Source organism: Nerophis lumbriciformis, linkage group LG30 (assembly GCF_033978685.3).
Source record: "Nerophis lumbriciformis linkage group LG30, RoL_Nlum_v2.1, whole genome shotgun sequence".
Classification (NCBI taxonomy): Eukaryota; Metazoa; Chordata; class Actinopteri; order Syngnathiformes; family Syngnathidae; genus Nerophis; species Nerophis lumbriciformis.
This window is the reverse complement of record NC_084577.2, coordinates 9,263,329-9,286,561: the sequence shown is the minus strand read 5'-3', so window position 1 is coordinate 9,286,561 and position 23,233 is coordinate 9,263,329. Positions and strand designations below refer to the sequence as shown.

The 23,233-nt window shown below is 38.9% G+C and overlaps 1 protein-coding gene across 1 annotated transcript; it reads right to left on the bottom strand.

Annotated features, from left to right (window-relative positions):
- Positions 1–9,779: 9,779 nt before the first annotated feature.
- LOC133572899 (cartilage intermediate layer protein 1-like) lies at positions 9,780–19,393 on the bottom strand. Its single transcript, XM_061925975.1, has 11 exons — positions 19,376–19,393; positions 18,481–18,511; positions 18,366–18,396; positions 17,720–17,758; positions 16,586–16,757; positions 15,756–15,862; positions 14,464–14,635; positions 13,351–13,460; positions 12,191–12,362; positions 11,730–11,839; positions 9,780–9,938 (listed from the first exon to the last, which is right to left on the bottom strand). Exons 2-11 carry the CDS (start codon positions 18,505–18,507, stop codon positions 9,934–9,936), a joined length of 945 nt encoding a protein of 314 aa, XP_061781959.1. The 5' UTR covers positions 18,508–18,511; positions 19,376–19,393; the 3' UTR covers positions 9,780–9,933.
- Positions 19,394–23,233: the final 3,840 nt, after the last annotated feature.

Here is a 23,233-nt window from a genome sequence, read left to right as displayed (position 1 = left end):
CTGTCACGTTCGGGTTGCATGTCTGCGATGGTTGTGTTCTCCAGGATGTGGGAGGACAGGAAGCGGCAGAAGCAGCGTGCAGGTAAGATTATTTTAATTCCGTTGGCAAGGCAAAAATTGCAAAACAAACAGGGTGTCGCTTGGAGGCGCACGGGTAGCCCAATCAAAGCTTAGTTTGGCATAAATACCAAATCTAAGGTAGTCACATGCATAAAGCAAACCAGAGCGCGAACATTGATCCTGTGCCTGCTGAATGGCGAGACAGGTTAAAAAAAAAGGACATGATTGTGATTGGCAGCAGGTGTGCCCTACTCAACAACCACACGCTGGTGTGTCCACAGTGAACCTGGCAACGAGAAAGGTTAACATAAGAAGGAAAAAAGCACTGAGAACCAAACAGAACACCAAACTAAGAAGAAGATTAACAAACAATACAAGATTTGACCTTTGGTGACAGGTCATGACACAAATAAAGGTAACAGATGACACTGGTCATGGTTTATTTATTTCAGACTTGTAAATTACATCAAGCAACATCACATGATTCCATTTATACAGTTCAGCATGTCCAGAAAGGAGTAGAATGAAGCAGAGCTTATTATTTTCTACCCTTTCTTCATATCTATTCGTGATAGCTTAATTCCTATGTTTAAATGTCACAATTGTCTCATTGGATAGAAATTCAATACAATAAAATACCAATGTTTCAGATTATGTTCATTCCAAAATTGTAATTCTCCTCTCTAGTTGAGAATAATTGTTGTTTTTTTGCTTTGTACATAATCTTTGTCTACAGATTTTAGTATTTTAGATTTTATAAACAAGGAATTTGTACTTTCTCTATATTCAGCCTTTTGGATTATCCTTTAATAAATACAATAAGTGCTAAAAACACGTTTTAAAAATGTTATAGTAAGTGAGAGAATACAAAATAAAAAAAACACAATAAAATCACTAAAATTAAGATAAACAAGAAATGTCCCTGACAGTTTGGTCATGTTTTAGTTGTTCCTCTGTGTCTGTCTTTATTTCCTGTCAGCGCGCTTATTTTGTCTTTATTTCCTGCTTGTATCCCTGAGTGCTCTTTCCCCTCAGCTGTGGCTGATTGGCACCGGGCCACACCTGGTGTCAATCAGCCAGCTACTATTTAGTCCTGCTTTGCCCTCCAGTCTGTGCTGGAGTATTGTCGCTAATGATTGTCAATATCATTAATACTTATCGCTGTAGCTGTGTCTAGTTCTGTTCACTCTGCTCACTTCGTGTCACAGTAAGTGTTTTTTGTTTCTTGTCCACAGTTAGCTTTTGTGCTAGTTTTTGTTCATAGCCAAGTTTGTTCTCCGCCTTGTGCACCCTTTCTTGTTTTAGTGTTAAATTAAATCATGTTTTTCTGCACCAAGCCTGCCGTCTCTGCATCTTGGGGTTCGTCACCAACACCCTGTGACAAGAAAAGGAGTAAACAAGTAGGGAATTACCCTGGATTTCCACTGGATGCAGAACGGATCCGGAACTGCTCTGCTGCAGAACATCTCCGTGCATTGTCATCCCTCAATACCCACTGACTGCGTCTGTGATGCACACTGTCTTCACTTGTAGAAAAGACGACCGTTTTGCCTTGCATAACGACTACGTTATTGTTGTATTTGTAGCAAGCAACAGCACAGCAGTAACAACACCGTTTTTTATCAACTCCCGCTAACAGCTTTCCTGATTTACCCGCCCCGAACACTGACGCGATCAGTGTTCACATAGGCCCCCAAAATAGCTGTTGCAGGCTATGCCTGTAACATGCTTCTTTGATTTTGAATATGATCCATTTTGTCAACAAGATAAAATTACCTCTGAAAACCTATGACCTGTTGACTTTAGGTCCCCGCCCATTCGAATGTATCGAAGGTGTGCCTTGAACTAAGGTGTAACAAATTGGATGAGTTTGGGACTCATCACTTGTCCCAACAAATTTGCATAGTTAGGATAAGATTGGAGAATAGGATAGAACTTTATTCATCCCACAATGGGGGACAATGTTGTTGCAATGCAGTTTCAAACAGTCCACAAAAAAAAGATAGCAAACATGACAGCAAATAGTGAAACGTGAAAGAACACAAATCACATGAAGACATTCAAAAAGTACACAGATGATGCAACCAGCTGCCACTTCAGCGGCGCCATTTGTACAAACCCTGTTTCCATATGAGTTAAGAAATGGTGTTAGATGTAAATATAAACGGAATGATTTGCAAATCCTTTTCAACCCATATTCAGTTGAATATGCTACAAAGACAACATATTTGATGTTCAAACTGATAAATATTTATTTTTTTTGCAAGTTATATCATTAACTTTAGAATTGGATGCCAGCAACACGTGACAAAGAAGTTGGGAAAGGTGGCAATAAATACTGATAAAGTTGAGGAATGCTCATCAAACACTTATTTGGAACATCCCCCAGGTGTGCAAGCTAATTGGGAACAGGTGGGTGCCATGATTGGGTATAAAAACAGCTTCCCAAAAAATGCTCAGTCTTTCACAAGAAAGGATGGGGCGAGGTACACCCCTTTGTCCACAACTGCGTGAGCAAATAGTCACACAGTTTAAGAACAACGTTTCTCAAAGTGCAATTGCAAGAAATTTAGGGATTTCAACATCTATGGTCCATAACATCATCAAAAGGTTCAGAGAATCTGGAGAAATCACTCCACGTAAGCGGCATGGCCGGAAACCAAGATTGAATGACCGTGACCTTCGATCCCCCAGACGGCACTGTATGAAAAACCGACATCAATCTCTAAAGGATATCACCACATGGGCTCAGGAACATTTCAGAAAACCACTGTCACTAAATACAGTTCGTCGCTACATCTGTAAGCGCAAGTTAAAGCTCTACTTTGCAAAGCGAAAGCCATTTATCAACAACATCCAGAAACGCCGCCGGCTTCTCTGGGCCCAAGATCATCTAAGATGGACTCATGCAAAGTGGAAAAATGTTCTGTGGTCTGACGAGTTCACATTTCAAATTGTTTTTGGAAATATTCGACATCGTGTCATCCGGACCAAAGGGGAAGCGAACCATCAAGACTGTTATCGACGCAAAGTTCAAAAGCCAGTATCTGTGATGATATGGGGGTGCATTAGTGCCCAAGGAATTGGTAACTTACACATCTGTGAAGGCGCCATTAATGCTGAAAGGTACATACAGGTTTTGGAACAACATATGCTGCCATCTAAGCGCCGTCTTTTTCATGGACGCCCCTGCTTATTTTAGCAAGACAATGCCAAGCCACATTCAGCACGTGTTAACAGCGTGGCTTCGTAAAAAAAGAGTGCGGGTACTTTCCTGGCCCGCCTGCAGTCCAGACCTGTCTCGCATCAAAAAATACGATAATAATAAGACCCCGTACTGTTGAACGACTGAAGCTCTACATAAAACAAGAATGGGAAAGAATTCCACTTTCAAAGCTTCGACAATTAGTTTCCTCAGTTCCCAATTGTTTATTGAGTGTTGTTAAAAGAAAAGGTGATGTAACACAGTGGTGAACATGCCCTTTCCCAACTACTTTGGCACGTGTTGCAGCCATGAAATTCTAAGTTAATTATTATTTGCAAAAAAATAAAAATAAAGTTTATGTGTTTGAACATCAAATATCTTGTCTTTGTAGTGCATTCAATTGATAAGGATTTGCAATTCATTGTGTTCCGTTTATATTTACATCTAACACAATTTCACAACTCATAAGGAAACAGGGTTTGTACATACAGCCAAAAGTAAATCGTAAAAAAACAACAACAAAAGACACCAGTTCAACACCCACATACACCGCGGTGGCTTCTGTGGTGCTCCACGCTATCATCTGCTGGGGTGGGAGCAGCACGGCCAGAGACAAAAACAGACCCAGCAAATCGACCAAGAGAGCCAACTCCGTCCAAGGCTGCCCACCACCACAAGGCCAATGTACGGTCCGATGAGCGAGAATCTGTCCAGGGAGACCGAAGTATCCGATACATGCTCATCCAATCCCCCATGACAACCAAATACCTGTACCTGTAAGACCAGTCTTATTTAAAACACAATTTTATACAAAATATACAAGGCTGACCATATTCTGAAATCCCAAAAAGAGGACACATATGCACGCCAAGGCCGGGACTAGGTGAAAATTTGCCAATGATACTCGAACTTGCTTTATAAATAATATATTTATTTAAATAAAGCATTTTTTCTCCTCTGTTGACAGTACAACAAAATAAGTCACACTTGTATTCTGTGACATTCACAGTTTTAGAAAAAGTGCAGAGGTAGCAATATTCAAAATAACCTCTTGTATATAATGTAAACATAAATAATGCCTCAAAACAGGTTAATTAAATTTAAACAAAAAACAGGTAGCAGCCCATTATTTAAAATGTATCTTCTCAGTCTGGTGGACCATTCTAATGTAAACTAATATAAATAATGCCTCAAAACATTTGAAACAAAAACAGGGGTTCTCAGAGAATATAACATAGGTAAAGAGTATTTCACAAATCAGTTAAAACAACAAAAACAGAGGTAGCATTTATTAGCCAATTATTTTTTGCTTATGTAAAAATAAAAAATAAAAATAAATAATGCAGAGTCAACATTTAAAACAAGAAAAAGGAGAAGTAGTGTATTGCGTTTCTTCTTATATAGTCGTCTTGGCCTTCCTTATCTTCTTGGTTTTCCTCTTCGTCTCCCGGGCCTTCCTTGTTTGCCCATGGATATTTAGCTGAAGAGCTTATTTTCCCTAGCAGTTTCCGGTTGCTTATCAAATAAGCATGGAAGTCCTTGCAGAATGTTTCTTTGAAATTGTATTGTACAAATAGAAGCCCTTTCAATGACTCAACAGACCACCTGTTGGGGCGGTATAGCTCGGTTGGTAGAGTGGCCGTGCCAGCAACTTGAGGGTTGCAGGTTCGATCCCCACTTCCGCCATCCTAGTCACTGCCGTTGTGTCCTTGGGCAAGACACTTTACCAACCTGCTCCCAGTGCCACCCACACTGGTTTAAATGTAACTTAGATATTGGGTTTCACTATGTAAAAGCGCTTTGAGTCACTAGAGAAAAAGCGCTATATAAATACAATTCACTTCACTTCACCTGCTCTTTTCCTTGGTCCACTGGCTCTGCATCAGTGAGAAAACCCTCTCAATATTTGCATTGTGAGAAGGAAGGGCAAAGACAAACTGTGCAATCTTCAGTAGCTCTGAGTAACATGCAATGCCTTGGCCTTCTCAAAATATTTGCACCATTTCTGGTGCACTTGCAGGCCATTGAACTCTCCATCACTGTTGCTACTCTCAGTGAATTTCTTGAGATTGTTGACCTGATCAAAACACTTGGCACCCCCTTTTCTCCCAGGTACTTGATGCAGGCTTCCACATCATTACAACTTGGTGTCTGACTCAGATCCATCCAAATGAATGGAGTGAATTCTTCCATGGGTGTCATCCACTTCTGGAGATACTGCAGGCATGCACTGTAGAGACTCTGTACATCAGCACAGAACTGCTAACATTATTTTCCAAGCCCATCTGTGCGCTTCTGTGCCAGGAGTCCCTTAACTTTCAGGGACATGAAGTTGTTTCTCTGCCGTTCCTCAAGTGTTGTGTGGACTCTCTGCAAGATGTTACGCACTTCAACAATGGAATTATTTTCCTTTTCCATTTCTTTAATGGGTGAGTGGAACACACACATAAGTGAATGCATGTGCCAGAGGTATATATTTCACTGAATTCATTTTCAAAAAACCTCTTGATCATTACAGGTGTTTTTTCCTGTGAAAGAAAATATCCCTTTAATGCTGGAAACATCTGCAGCGGCCTCTCGATTCCAGGGAATAATGACAGCCATTGTGTCTTGCTGTGGGAAAGGAGCTTTTTGTATTCAACATCAACAAAGTCACAGTACTCCTTTAAACTCTCAGTGCACACAGTGTAAATGTGGAAGTTCTGGTAGATTTTGAACATGATATTGTCAATTTCAATATCAAGTGTGTCTGCGTCATGATGGACACAATTGTTCATTATGTGTGCTGGGCAACCCTCACCGATCAGTGTCTTGTTCTGGAGCAACTTCTTCAAATTTGCATACGCATTCTTCCCCTCTTCATCACATCTGATTCCTCCGAAGTTTGTGTTGCAGTTGTCACCAGTAAATGCAATACATTTTTTTGACAAATTATTTTTTCTCAGTGTTTCAATCAAGTAGTTTGCAATGGTGTCAGCTGTCTCATTAGGTGTGTCTTTGACCTCAAGCAATGTTGATTGTACACTACCTTTCTTCCAGTCAAAATACTGGATTATGATTGGGAATATTTTCACTGCACCATGGTTACTCCCATCTGTAACAATGCCACCGTACTTTATTTCTTTGAGCGCCTCTAGCGCAATGTCGATGCTGTGGGGCTATAACACTGTTAACAATCGCCTCTGTTTTGGTGTGTGCACTTGACAACTTTTTTGCTGTGTCTGAGTCTGGGAATGCTTTTTTCAGCAAAGCACTGATGCAATCCATCAATCTGTAACTGTTATGGTGTTTGACTGTTTGGAATGCTAAAACATCCTCTGCTGCGTTTACAATGTCGTGTCCTTTTCCAGGTCGCACAAAGTAGTCAATTTAGCAGATGAGCTCTCCCCTGCACAGCTGTTTTGTGCTTTGTAGTGTCAATATGGGCTTGTAGATCGTTGGTCCCTTTATTTGCCACAGATACATACGTTAAGGCATTCGACCGTGTCCCTCGGGAAGTCCTGTGGGGAGTGCTCAGAGAGTATGGGGTTTCGGACTGTCTGATTGTGGCGGTCCGCTCCCTGTATGATCAGTGTCAGAGCTTGGTTCGCATTGCCGGCAGTAAGTCGGACACGTTTCCGGTGAGGGTTGGACTCCGCCAAGGCTGCCCTTTGTCACCGATTCTGTTCATAACTTTTATGGACAGAATTTCTAGGCGCAGTCAAGGCGTTAAGGGGATCCGGTTTGGTGGCTGCAGGATTAGGTCTCTGCTTTTTGCAGATGATTTGGTCCTGATGGCTTCATCTGGCCAGGATCTTCAGCTCTCACTGGATCGGTTCGCAGCTGAGTGTGAAGCGACTGGGATGAGAATCAGCACCTCCAAGTCCGAGTCCATGGTTCTCGCCCGGAAAAGGGTGGAGTGCCATCTCCGGGTTGGGGAGGAGATCTTGCCCCAAGTGGAGGAGTTCAAGTACCTCGGAGTCTTGTTCACGAGTGAGGGAAGAGTGGATCGTGAGATCGACAGGCGGATCGGTGCGGCGTCTTCAGTAATGCGGACGCTGTATCGATCCGTTGTGGTGAAGAAGGAGCTGAGCCGGAAGGCAAAGCTCTCAATTTACCGGTCGATCTACGTTCCCATCCTCACCTATGGTCATGAGCTTTGGGTTATGACCGAAAGGACAAGATCACGGGTACAAGCGGCCGAAATGAGTTTCCTCCGCCGGGTGGCGGGGCTCTCCCTTAGAGATAGGGTGAGAAGCTCTGTCATCCGGGGGGAGCTCAAAGTAAAGCCGCTGCTCCTCCGCATCGAGAGGAGCCAGATGAGGTGGTTCGGGCATCTGGTCAGGATGCCACCCGAGCGCCTCCCTAAGGAGGTGTTTAGGGCATGTCCGACCGGTAGGAGGCCACGAGGAAGACCCAGGACACGTTGGGAAGACTATGTCTCCCGGCTGGCCTGGGAACGCCTCGGGATCCCCCGGGAGGAGCTGGACGAAGTGGCTGGGGAGAGGGAAGTCTGGGCTTCCCTGCTTAGGCTGCTGCCCCCGCGACCCGACCTCGGATAAGCGGAAGAAGATGGATGGATGGACATACGTTCCTGCTTTGCACACAGTGCATTCTGCTTCCCATGTGTCACGGCCAGGACGAAAACACGGATACTTTTTCCGCAAATCATCCGTGAAATAGCATTTACGTTTCGGCTTCTCTCTCTTGTGTCTTGTCTGTCACTCGACTCCCTCGCTCTCGCCATACTTGCCAACCTTGAGACCTCCGATTTCGGGAGGTGGGGGGCGTGGTCGGGGGTGGGGTGGGGGCATGGTTGGGGGCGAGGGGCGTTGTTAAGAGGGGAGGAGTATATTTACAGCTAGAATTCACCAAGTCAAGTATTTTTATATATATATATATATATATATATATATATATATATATATATATATATATATATATAAAATAAACAAATATATATAGCTAGAATTCACTGAAAGTCAAATATTTCTTATATATATATATATATATATATATATATATATATATATATATATATATATATATATATATATATAAGAAATACTTATATAAGTATTTCTTATATATATATATATATATGTATAAGAAATATTTGACTTTCAGTGAATTCTAGCTATATATATTTGTTTATTTTATTTTATTTATATATATATATATATATATATATATATATATATATACATATATATATAAAATAAATACTTAAATTTCAGTGTTCATTTATTTACACACACATAACACTCATCTACTCATTGTTGTACTTGAAAGACTTGATCAAATACATAGTAATGAAAACACAGTTGTTCTACTAACTGTACTGTGCTTGCTGCTTACTAAAAAAAACAAAAAACACTTACCTTTCACTATTTGAGTAGCCTTTCTTCTGCCATTTGCGTACTGGCGAGCGATCTCTGAATCCAGGAACATATCCTTCACGGATTTGTTGTAGACATCCGCAAATGAGAACGGGATGTTGCTTCCAGCTATCAGCATAGCCATCTTCGTCTCGGCATAAATTACACCCATTTAGCGGGGTGGCCCATAATACTGGGCTGGGACAGGTGCTGCGTTGCCGCCGCTTTGTGCTTCGCTGACCGTTCATGACTGAGTATATCCGTTCGGCCACCGTGTTCAATGGAGAAGTCTGATCTACAAAATTTACAGGCAGCATAGCCCTTCCCCTTCGAACTGTCCTGGATAAACTGAAATTCTTGTTTCCATTCGTTTTGGAACTTACAAGCGTATTTCTTCATCTTACTCGTCGTCGGCGTCGCCATGGCTGTATCTTCCTCGTTCTTCTCCTTCGTCTCCTTGTTGTGTGCGCAGTTGTGCACTCTCTAAAAGCTGTAGATGTTATAACGAGATTGTGCAGGCACGCTGTTTATATCGTGGGGAAAGCGGACGTGAGAACAGGCTGTCGACACATCACTCAGGTCCGCATGGAGCTTGAGGGGGCGTGGCCTCCAGCTGTGGCTGTAAATCGGGAGATTTTCGGGAGAATATTTGTCCCGGGAGGTTTTCGGGAGAGGCGCTGAATTTCGGTCGCTCTCTCTGTCTCTGTCTCTGCGCCTCCCTCACGGAATGCTGCTGCTTGCGCACTCCTCCACAATTTGTTTTGTTTTCAACCTCTTCTTAACTCTGTACACGCAACCCTAACTCAAAATGCCGGACATTTGAGGTATTTAAGAAACCCCGCCCGGACAGCCCCACAAAAGAGGACATGTCCGGGGAAAAGAGGACATATGGTCAGTCTATTAAATATAGAAGTAGGTGGTCCACGCTCCATCAGTTTGAGTGTCCTTAGACTGAAAAACCTTGAAGACCCCTAGTGTAAATGTAGTATTGTGACGTTCCTTGACGGAACTTGCATGCCCAAAACAAATAAACCATGACCAGTGCAATATTTACTTTTATTTGATTTTGACAACATGATGATTAAGAAAGAACAAACATTTTTCCAAGGCAAAGAGGAAAGTAAATTGAAGTTTTAATCATTTTTCATATAGTTTAGTTTACCCATATACAGTGCCCAAGTTATATTTTTATAGTGAATCAAGAGCTATTAAAGGTTCATTAAACTCCTTGGCTTGATGGGGCATCTAAAGCATACTTTGTTGTCATGCAACTCTTCGTATTTGTGGCGACGATCAAAACCATCAGATGAGCTAACCTGAAAAAAGGATACATACTGATTAGTAATATAATATTAATGTATGGGATACAACCCGCATATTCACGTCTGTTCTCTGTTTTGCTATGGTAACTGCTCCACGACACTTGTATCAATATACATATGCTATTGTACAGCCACATGACGTCAATAGAGAACATAAAACTACAAAACCCAAAACCAGTGAGGTTGGCACATTGTGTAAATGGTAAATAAAAACAGAATACAATGATTTGCAAATCCTTTTCAAATTATATTCAATTGAATAGACTGCAAAAACAAGATATTTACTGTTGGAACTGAGAGACTTCATTTTTTTTGCAAATAATCAATTACTTAGAAATGAACGGCAGCAACACATTGCAAAAAAGTTGACACAGGGGCATTTTTACCACTGTGTTACATGGCCTTTCCTTTTAACAACACTACGTAAACGTTTGGGAACTGAGGATACCAATTTTTGAAGCTTTTCAGGTGGAATTATTTCTCATTCTTGCACTTCATAATGCGCCACACATTTTCAATGGGAGACAGGTCTGGAATACAGGCAGGCCAGTCTAGTACCCGCACTCTTTTTCTACAAAGCCACGCTGTTGTAACACGTGCAGAATGTGGCTTGGCATTGTCTTGCTGAAATAAGCAGGGGCGTCCATGATAAAGTTGCTTGGATGGCAACATATGTTGCTCCAAAACCTGTATGCACCTTTCAGCATTAATGGTGCCTTCACAGATGTGTAAGTTACCCATACCTTGGGCACTAATACACCCCCACACCATCACAGATGCTGGCTTCTGAACTTTGCGCCTATAACAATCTGGATGGTTCGCTTCCCACAACGTTCACTGTTTCCAAAAACAAGTTGAAATGTGGCCTTGTCAGACCACAGAACACTTTTCCACTTTGCATCAGTCCATCTTAGATGAGCTCTGGCCCAGCGTTTCCGGGTGTCGTTGATAAATTGCTTTGCATAGTAGAGTTTTAACTTGCACTTACAGATGTAGCAACCAACTGTAGTTAGTGACAGTGGTTTTCTGAAGTGTTCCTGAGCCCATGTGGCGATATCCTTTACACGCTGATTTTTGGTTGACTGACTGATTTTTGATGCAGTACCGCCTGAGGGATTGAAAGTCACAGGCATTCAATGTTACGTGCCGTGATCTCTCCAGATTTTTCGAACCTTTTGATGATATTACGGACCGCAGATGGTGAAATCCCTAAATTTCTTGCAATAGCTGGTTGAGAAATGTTCTTAAACTGTCGGACAATTGGCTCGCGCAAGTAAAGACCCTCGCCCTATCCTTGTTTGTGAATGACTGAGCATTTCATGGAAGCTGCTTTTATACCCAATCATGGCACCCACCTGTTCCCAATTAGCCTGTTCACCTGCGGGATGTTCCAAATAAGTGTTTGATGAGAATTCCTCAACTTTCTCAGTCTTTTTTGCCACTTGTGCCATCTTTTTTGAAACATGTTGCACGCATCAAATTCCAAATGAGCTAATATTTGCTGTGTAAAAAGTTTCTCAGTTCCATCATTAAATATATTGCCTTTGAAGTGTATTCAATTGAATATAAGTTGAAAAGGATTTGCAAATCATTACGGTTTTTATTTACGATTTACACAACGTGCCAACTTCACTGGTTTCCTGGTTTTGTATAAAAGCTCAACCAAAGCAAGTTTGGAAAAATGGGAAATAATGCAAACCATAAGTACTTCAATGGGAATTTTTATGTTTAAATCATTTTTGTATTAGTTTTAATGATTGTTTTTAGGAATGATTCCCGTCTTACCTTTGCGCTGGCAGTAATCAAGTGGACACCTAAAACGTACACGATAGTCAGAGCACATTCCCGTGTTCTGGTCTGAATTTCTACAGATGAACCCACTGGTAGTGTCAGCTCTGCAAGAGAACAGAATTCAGTGAGAACATTGTGGGGCATCCACCCTAATTTTGTGCTGAAGGGATTGTTAAAGGAGACAAGTTATGTAAATTCTTCACAGATTAAAACTGTTCTCAGGTGTCCTTTTTCAAAATGCCCCAAGCACTGAGATATTAGAGAACCCTCAAATAAAACCTTCTATGAAACAGCCCTGTTTAGAGCATCCGGGAGATGTTACTGAATGGTTTGTTGCAATATGTAATAACTTCATGTTACTTTCTGGTTCCTTATGTATATTAGTAAGAAGGTAAAGTCCTTACATCTTGCAGCTACAAGATGCTCCCCTTCCAGAAAGAACAGCTAGTACTTACACAGCAACCACATCGCCTGTTGAATCCATGCTTAAACCAGATGTAGTTTGGACTTCAATATCAATGGGTGCTTGGCAGATTTGATTTGGATTTTCATTGTACAGGTCCTTAAGAGTCTCATAGTCTCCAGTACCAGAGGGGTTGTCTCGATCAAACCAAGGAGTCCAGCAATCTGCAAAAGTCATGTCAAGTTGAAAGTGCTATTACTACCAAGATCACAATAGCTGTTAAAGTAAAAAACAACAACAACTTCAAATTAGTTAATTTCCTATTTCATATTTTCTTTCTCTGGCATATACAGTAACACACTTGTTTATCTTCCTAATTTTATCATTAAAATATTATTGTTGAACAATGAGAATAGTTGGACAAAACATCACCTATGAACTGATCACCTATGAACTGATTGGCCATGTGGTGATATCCTTTACACACTGACGTCGCTTTTTGATGCAGTACCGCCTGAGGGATCGAAAGTCACGAGCATTCAATGTCACGTGCAGTGATTTCTCCAGATTCTCTGAACCTTTTGATGATATTACGGTCCGTAGATGGTGAAATCCCTAAATTCCTTGCAATAGTTGGTTGAGAAATGTTCTTAAACTGTCAGACAATTTGCTCACACATTTGTTCACAAAATAGTGACCCTCGCCTCATCCTTGTTTGTGAATGACTGAGCATTTCATGGAAGCTGCTTTTTTACCCAATCATGACACCCACCTGTTCCCAATTAGCCTGTTCACCTGCGGGATGTTCCAAATAAATGTTTGATGAGAATTCCTCAAATTTCTTAGTCTTTTATGCCACTTGTGCCAGGTTTTTTGAAACATGTTGCAGGTATCAAATTCCAAATGAGCTAATATTTGCAACAAAAAAAAAGTTTCTCTGTTCCAACATTAAATATGTTGTCTTTGCAGTGTATTCAATTGAATATAGGTTGAAAAGGATTTGCAAATCATTGTATTCTGTTTTTATTCACGATTTACACAACGTGCCAACTTCGCTGGTTTGGGGTTTTGTATAAAAGCTCAACCAAAGCAAGTTTAGAAAAATGGGAAATATTGCAATCCATAAGTACTTCAATGGGCATGATTATGATTAAATCATATTTTATTTGTATTAGTTTTCATGATTTTTTTTAGGAATGATTCCCGTCTTACCTTTCTGCTGGCAGTAGTCAAGTGGACATCTAAAACGTACACGATAATCAGAGCACATTCCCATGTTCTGGTCTGAATTTCTACAGATGAACCCACTGGTAGTGTCAGCTCTGCAAGAGAACAGAATTCAGTGAGAACATTGTGGGGCATCCACCCTAATATTGTGCTGAAGGGATTGTTAAAGGAGACAAGTTGTGTAAATTCTTCACAGATTAAAACTGTTCTCAGGTGTCCTTTTTCAAAATGCCCCAAGCACTGAGATATTAGAGAACCCTCAAATAAAACCCTCTATGAAACAGCCCCGTTTAGAGCATCCGGGAGATGTTACTGAATGGTTTGTTGCAATATGTAATAATTTCATGTCACTTTCTAGTTCCTTATGTATATTAGTAAGAAGGTAAAGTCCTTACATCTTATTCTGTCTGCGGTGGCTTTGCTAGTGACTGATAGCATATGACGTAATATTAGATATTTATGGATCTGTTAAACAGAAGCTAGCGCGAAGTTGATGGGATTTTAATAAATACAAGTTAAGTTGTACGATTTTGCAAAACATCTGCAGGGTTCATGCCATGCACCTTATGTTACCTAAGCAACTAACCAAAAACCATTCTCGTTTCACAATGTATGTTGCTGGGAAGTAACATTTTCTGAAATAGGCAGCTTACATAAAACAATCTTGCTTGTGTAATTTCACACTCAATGACTGAGCAGGCGTTCAACAAACCTAAATACTGTATAACCTGTTTAATTTAACGGCCATCAGACTGGCTGACTGGCTGACTGGCATTAACTTACACTGTTGTCAACATAACCGAAACTGAAACTATTCATTGCTTGCACATATCTGGCTAAAGACATCAGTAGAATCGGTAATAATAAAAAGTTTTTTGAATCAACGGTAGTTTATTGACACGGATTTCCTCCATGTGTGTATATTTTTGTTCAGATTTTTCTGTTTTCATATGCTATTGTATACTTTTATCTAACTGCCTCTGGTAACTTAACTACGTAGACTTTAAAGCTTTTGTACAATGGCTACAGTTCCATAAATGTAAACATTTTTTGTAGGTGCAAGATGCTCCCCTTCCAGAAAGAACAGCTAGTACTTACACAGCAACCACATCGCCTGTTGAATGCATGCTTAACCCAGATGTAGTCTGGACTTCAATATGAAGTGGTGCTTGGCAGATTTGATTTGGATTTTCATTGTACAGGTCCTTAAGAGTCTCATAGTCTCCAGTACCAGAGGGGTTGTCTCTATCAAACCAAGGAGTCCAGCAATCTGCAAAAGTCATGTCAAATTGAAAGAGCTATTAATACCAAGATCACAATAGCTGTTAAAGTAAAAAACAACAACAACTTTAAATTAGTTAATTTCCTATTTTTCTTTGTCTGGCATATACAGTAACACACTTGTTTATCTTCCTAATCTTCCTAAAAATAATTGATTTCACACAGCTTCTTTTTTTCAGAGACCAAGTAGAACACAACACATATTTTTTTTTCCCAAAAAATATTACTCATGTCAAAGATGTGCAATATTACAAATATGTTCTGTTTTTGTCGACAGACTCGACACCCATACAGTTGGACTGGCTGGCTCATGTCGACACACGTGGTTGTATTCCTGTGTTCTGTATCATTTTTCTGTCCTTGTGCTCTTATTTTTGGATATATCTCCCATTGTACTCCTTGTTTTGAGGCATTTTCTTTTTTGTGTGTAGTTTCCTGCCAGCGCACCGGTTTTCCAATTCCAATCAAGTCTATTTAGGTTTACATGTTGCTCTTTTGCCAGCAGTGGATTATTGCCTTTTTGTGCAAGAGTTACACTGGTACGTGTCTTGCGCAAGCATTATGTTTCTGCCGTTTTTTCTCTCTACGTAATGAATAGCATTTTTGACATGAATGCTACCCTTTGTCTCTGCATCCTGGGGTCATGCCATCAGCCTACATACGTCACCGTGACAGAATAATCCAGCCAACAAGTGACCTTGTATAGACTACTTTCGGTAATGTTGAAATGGCGTTTTGGACCAAGCACTTCCTGGAGTAATTGGAGGCCAGTTTTGTGCAGTACCAACTTAAGCTAAGCTCGCTTTTTCTCGACCAAGTAGCCAGCCAGCTCCCACGAGTACCAATTCCCGGCTTACCAAAACCCAACTCCCACCAGTACCTACACAAGGCTTTGCCTCTTCCAAGACCCGTTTCTATTTATGTACAACATGTATGATATGGAACTGACAATGACGCCAACAGTCGCTATGCGCCATCATTCCACATACAGATGTAAAGACATTCAACCATTGACACTCAAGAGTGAGTCACCACACTACCAGCAATTAAAAAAAGATACACACTCTGAATAATTATTACTACTTCATATTAAATATTCAAATGATTACCTTTAAGGCAGAAATTGAGAGGGCACTTAAATCGAACACGATAATCCGAGCACTGGCCTTTTTTCTGTTCTGAATTTAGGCAGATGAATCCTGTGGTTGTGTCAGATCTGCAGAGGACAAGAGATTCAGTTGCACTTAGAATGATTCAACCCCTGTTAATGACATTGATTTACAAATTGTATACTTCAATAGGTGGCAGATAATCAAAACTAGCCCTTGTTTGTACATTTACTTTTGACTGTGACCTGACACATCAGGAGAATAATTGACATTGTTTTCTACTATTACATTGTGTAGTGACATTGTTCACTACTTCAACACAGAAAGGGAAATAGCTTCCCAATGAGACTTGTGGTTGCTCACTCTCAGGAAAATACTGCCCCTAGTGTTTTGGCAGAGATTCACAAGTCACGCCACCACAAAAAGGCTACAACACGTTTAAGGCGCCATCAGAAGGGCTGGCGTAATGCTGCTTTCACACAATGAAGCCTACGGGTGGTTGACATTAACTTGGTTGATTTAAGTGGGTTTCACTGTATTAGTTGTGTAGAACTGAACTATTGCACGTTTCTAAACTGCAAAGTGTGTTGAATCATTTTGAGTGCAAATGTACATTTGTTTGAAGATACTTTTATATGTTGTTGTTTTTTTTTTTGGTTTTTTTAAAGGACACAAACTATCTTAGCTGCATTCTCGTCACCTCTTTATTCTTTTGATCTGATTTCCTAGATCATGGCAACCTTGTCTACAGAACTGTCAGTTTTTACTCCTGACCTTACTTTTTGAAGCCTTTATATTTCTACATGAATATTTTTTCATTCAGTGCTTACACAGAAATGACATCTGAAGACACAATGACTCCAGATGTTGTCTCGACGTCAATTTGGAGTGGCTTTTGACAGATGTATCCTGGGTATTCACGGCGCAGGTCAAGTAGAGTCTCAAAGTCCCCTTTCCCACTAGGGTTGTCCCGGTCAAGCCACTTAGTCCAGCAAACAGAAGCTAATGTCCAGGAGGAATAAGGTGGTTGTTTTTTGTTGGAGTTGATGTTGCATGTAGGGTAACAGAAAACAAAAACAAACTAATTGATTAAGAATTCTAAAACAAAGCTGAAAACAATATTGAATGAAAAAATAAATACCAACATTGACACTGGGAAAATCCTGGGTCATATTTTAAATCTGATTCTTGCGAGAATCAATCCTGTAAATAAGACATGTATTTCTCTCTAAAGAGCTAGTATTTTAAATAAGGAAATTGTGTACTGTATTTTGATTGTCAATTCTATATGCCGGAAACTGTATTCATCAAAAAGGCAATTATAATGATTTGTAGGCGTCATACCCTTTGGGTCGTATGCATCTTCTTAGTAACTTGACATATAGTGTAAGAAATACTGAGAATTTCTGCCTAAAATGTATGTTAAAAGGGCTAACACATGGGCGTCCTTTAACCGCATACAGAAAATGTAAAGGACATGGAAAGCCACTTTGTACATTAAAGATGCTAAAATCTATCTATGTAAGTCAATATATGCTAAGGCAGGCAGAAAATGGCCATGGCCACTCTTTGGACAAATTTGGCGTATAAAATGAAAATATTATATTTCTACATAAGTCAAAGCCAATATACTGTAATGTATACAGCATCATAGTCATTAATGGATCCATTTCAAATGTTCTCTTGTGGTACCTGAAGCAGAAGCAGGCCAACAAGAAGCTTTCCTCTGCCCTCAAGGGCTCTACTTTAATTATGAACTAAATGTCTGCATCATTGCTTATGGTCAAAGAACATTCCGAACAACAACAACAACAACAACAAATTATTGATTGACTCAGTCATTCTTTAAAGACAAGGTTTTTGGTCCAGTTCGACTATTTTGCAAGTGTAACCTTGCCAGTGGACTTCATGCCTTTAAAATTTGAGACCTCATATGCAGAATAAACACAATATAGCCTGCTTACGAGAGCTGCTCCCCGGTGTCCTGGCTTGCACTTCATTTCCTAGAAAAATAAATAAAAAGATACAGAAAAAAATAAATAAATGAAGGATCTAACAAGTGGAACACATTAGGGGCATTTGTGATATTTATTATTCTAAATTACTCTTAATTAAGGTCAAAGATGTGCCATGTTACACTTAGCATTTTTGCTGATAGGCAAGAACAGTTCAATTGTAATAGTGGACACCTACTTGAGCATTGCAATTATTGATTGGCTTTGAAATAAACTTCAATGGTAAAAAAAAAATATATATATATATATATATATACACCTTTAGATATAAGGGGATTTTTGGAGAAGTCATACCTCGTACAGTCTCATGACTATAGAGGGAATTAATTACTTCTAGTCATGCACAAAGCAGTGTAAAACACATTTTAGCACATCTAAAGTATTGCTGACACACGTGTCATCATGGTTTCTTACGGGTTACTTGAAAAGTGGGTGAGGCTCCTGTTAGAATCTCGCAAGAGCTCGTCCCACCCCTAGTTTTTACCATAATGATTTTTATCATTTTATTCTTTCACATGGTGTGTCAGCATATGCAGGATGATACTGTACATACAATTGTGTTACACAAGATTGCATTACTTAAAAACGATCTTACCTACAAGCAGGGCCACAATCATGGCGTACAACTGCAGGATAAAATATGATATTAGGACAATGCATAGTGTTCTGTCAAATGTAATCTTCATATTTATGTCAAGTTGATACATTACCCATCTGATCATGTTTGGAGATGTCATGTTTCTATCAAGAGAGGAGACAGTTTCTTTTATTTGTTAAAAATGATATCAGTAATCTACCACGTAGTGAATGCCCTGGACTGATCAATTGCTGAGCTAATAATGACTAATAATGTTTTTCTTTTAAATAGTTTGGTATGGATTATTTGTTTCAGACATGTCTTAAAATGAGTAGGAAAATGCAGAGTTTCATGAATGTCATGACAGGTTTAGATACATTCACTCAACTGTGTTTGGTATTGTTTCCTTTTCCAGCGCTCTTATTTCCAGTGCTATTTCCTGTTTCTTTAACTATTCTGGCCTGAGCGCTGTTTCCCACACCTGTCCTAGATTGGCAGACTGAGCACCCCTGTTTTAAGTTGCCAATCAGAATTTTGTGTGTGCTACCGTTTTCTGGGCACTTCCCAGTTTCATTACTCCTGCTTTGTTTTTTACATTAAAGTCATGTTTACCTGTGCACCGCTGTCTTTGTTTCTTGAGGTTCCAGACTGACAGTCTATTGCTGATCATTCATTCACTCCATATCTTAACATGCTGACAATTGTTTTCATTTAAATTTAGTTCACTTCCCATGTAAAGAAAAAAAAAATGTTAAAAACGATAGTAGTTAAGAAAAATAACAGTATATACTATAGTTATAATAATGCTTCCACTATCGACATATATATTTTGATAAGTCAAAAGTGTGAGAGTGAGCTTCTTATCTCGACGCTATTTTTATTTAAAACAATTTTAAAAAAAATAATAATTTAACAATTTAAGAAGTATACAATTAGTTTTTATAAGAATATAATCCGATTTCAAGAAAGAAAGCATTGTCACGTTTAAAAATGATAAAACATGCAAATAAAAATGTGAAAGCTCTTACTGTTCAGGATGCTGCTGTTGGTGGTCCTCGGTCTAAATGATGAAAAATGCACTGCCTTAAATACTTTGACACAAAGGAGGTAGCCAATCACTAGGAACATCCCACATGATGGGACGTCACACTCCCAAATATGCTGAAGCTACAGTTAGAGATTTCAAACTTCATTACAGATAATCAGAGGGTTTATCAAAGTTTTATATTCACTTTTACCAGTTTGCGAAGCATACACATTTTATGGGAGTGGAATTTCTGTTGAATCATCGAGCATCTTAAAAGACAGAAAATGCAACTGGACCTCATACAGATGCAGAGCAACTCATACAGGTATGTCTTGTAAATCTTGTAAGTCTTGTGTGACTTGAATGTCTCGTATGACTTGTTCATCTTGTCTGTTTCCCTTCTTCCCAATAAATAAAGATCAACGATGAATGTCAATGATAATTAACACTTGGCATTTGCTGCTACACCACCAATCATTGGTCGGATTAAGATGCATTGTAAACCTGTTGCAGTACATGTTGATATATGACAGGAATGTGTTGATCAGATCAGATGTATTTTCTTAAAGCTTTCCACACATTCTCTAGGAGTAGACGATACTGCAAATGTTGGTATGTTTTACTTGAGATGTTTAATGATCATTGAAAGATTTTGCCTTTAATTTTTAATAACAGTTACAGGAATAAATAAGAGGACACATATTTTAGACAAATGTTTTTTAATCTACAAATTCAACAATATATAAACACAACAAGATAAGACTGTGTAACAATATCAACCAAATATTACAATTACAGTAGTACCTCAATTTATGAGCTCAATTGGCTAAATTGACTGAGCTTGTGACTCAAAACATTTGTGTCTGTCCCTGAGCAGCTGTTTCGTTGACTCCCCAAGGAAGCCTCTAGCACACACCTCCACTGGGTAAAGATTTACATTCCTTATACTCTGTAACCAGGTCAGCATATCGTCCATCCATTCATTTTTTTAGATTTTGAAAAGATCTGACATATGTTGTGGTGCTAATCCATTGCAAGATTTAAAAAATACCATTTTAAATTGAATTCTAAAATGAACTGCCAGTAAATTGATTGACTGAATATTTTATTGGGCCAAAAGTGTAAAACAGCACATTTACATTTCAAATACTTTGTCTAACAGGTCTGTCTAAAAACGTCATTGCTGTCTTGTTTTCGTGGGGGTCCTATTCAATTCAATTCAATGACATATATAGTGGCACGGACATTTCAAAAATCATCACAAAAAATACAGGGAAAATAACACCATATGTACGTCAATAAAAAGAGCAAGCAATAAAACATGGAATAAAGAAAAAAAAGCTGAAAAAAACATTTAAAAAAAGCAATATTTACAACAAGGGGCGGGAGGCTTGTCGGTCTGATGGGAAACAATTGTTTTTCCTCCTTTTTTGGCCTCCTGTAAAGTGAATGTTCAGGGCTGTTTTGAAAGAGCCGAGCAAATTATTTTTTTGAGGGATGGGAGAGAGAACAAGTCCACACCTTATGTCAAAAATGATTTACGACCTAGCTGTCAAAAAAGATTTACGACCTAGGTGTCAAAAGGTCAAATGATTAATGACCTTAGGGTCAAAAGGTCAAATGATTAATGACCTTGGGGTCAAAAAGGTCAAATGATTAATGACCTTGGGGTCAAAGGTCAAAGGGGGTGGGGTTATGGAAAGGTCAGAGGGAGGGGGGAGGAGGGGGGATACACCTTGTGTCAGAAATGATTAATGACCGGGATACACCTTATGTCATAACGAGATTTATGACCCTAGAAGAGGAGGTGGGGTTATGGAAAGGTCAGAGGGAGGGGGGTATGAGGAGTCCCACGAGTCCCGCAGCCGGCCTTGTGAGCCCAGACAGAGACATATACACAACAGTTTTGTAATATGTAATTAATTTAGTCATTATTAACATACTGAGATGAAGAATATCTTATTTTTAATAAGGTTGAAAGTATTTCTCGTCATTATTTTTCTTTGTACTCTGTAAGCACTAATATTTTGAACAATCTCTTAAACAGGATCATATCAGTTCAATTTTTAACTTCTTTACTTAATCCATTCCGTAATTTTTATTTTACATACTGATATGCTGAAAGTTTTAAGTGTTGTATGTGCATATAAATGTTTAAAATTATTTTTCAAGGTTATATTTTTCCTGTTTTTTTGTTGAGAAGAATTGTTGTACGTTCTCGGGTGGCAGGTTATAGTTTGCTTTATACATTATTTTAGGTGTTTGCAATTTTACCAAAAAATAGAACTTTAATATTTTTGACTTAATAAATAAAGGGTTTGTATGTTTTTTGTATCCAACATGATGTATTATTTTAACCGGTCTTCTTTTTTTTTTGTAACACGGTTAGTGAATGTAGCGCACACACACACACACACACACACACACACACACACACACACACACACACACACACACACACACACACACAGCAAATGGTTGGTATACGGTTTAATTGTTGTTGTTTGAAACATTATACGTTTACGATTTTTACTGACAAAAACCAAATGTTATTTTCTTGAGAAAGCAAAAGGTCTTTTAGATTAGGTGCCCAGCCCAGGCAGAAACATATACACAACCGTTTTGTAATATGTAATTAATTTAGTCATTATTAACATACTGAGATGAAGAATATCTTATTTTTAATAAGGTTGAAAGTATTTCTCATCATTATTTTTCTTTGTACTCTGTAAGCACTAATATTTTGAACAATCTCTTAAACAGGATCATATCAGTTCAATTTTTTAACTTCTTTACTTAATCCATTCCGTGATTTAATTTTACATACTGATATGCTAAAAGTTTTAAGTGTTGTATGTGCATATAAATGTTTAAAATTATTTTTTTAAGGTTATATTTTTCCTTTTTTTTTTTTTTTTTTGTTTTTGTTGAGAAGAATTGTTGTACATTCTTGGGTAGTAGGTTATAGTTTGCTTTGTACATCATTTTAGCTGTTTGCAATTTTAACAAATTATAGAACTTTAATATTTTTGACTTAATAAATAAAGGGTTTGTATGTTTTTTATATCCAACATGATGTATTATTTTAACCGGTCTTTTTTTTTTTTTTTTTTTTTGTAACACGGTTAGTGAATGTAACACACACATTTGTAGTTATTTCCCCATCGCTCGTACCTGGTTATTTTTTACATTGTTTTATTACCTCTGTTTTACAACGTTATTGGTATATTTTATTAGACGATGATCTAGTCGACGCAGAAGTAAGAGACGACGAGCTTTGTTTGATTGATCTTACAAAGTTGGAAAACGACTCTAGCGGTGAGTTTAAACTATTGATTTGTTTGATATTATTTGTAATCATTATTTTGTTTTATAGAGGGGATGTGGGAAGATTCTAAAGAGATCTCTTTTTCACAATCACAGTTTGGTGAGTCAAATGATTTTCAATTTACAAGAAAAAACATATATTATACAATATATATATTTACTTACAGATGTTTCTTTCACGCCTCTGGCACGCTGGTTGGTCTTAACCGAGCGTTCGACGGCATCACACCTCCCGCCAAAACGTTCCGAAGAAGTCTACATCAAAGACCAGCTTGCGGAGGAAGAGGAGGAAGTTTTAACCCCGCAAAAGAGTCCTGCCATTGAAGAATTGTTCCTGGACAAAATTGTCGAAAAAGACGTTGAATGTCCCTCCGTTGAAGGCTCGCTTGCTGTGGATGAGAAGGCTTTTCTCCCGGCAAAGACTCCCGACAACGAAGGCTTGCTCACGGACAACATCATCGAAAAAGACGGCGAGGGTCTTACATGCTCCCGCTGTAAGTTCTTTTTGCTTTCTGTACGTTCTTCCTTAAAG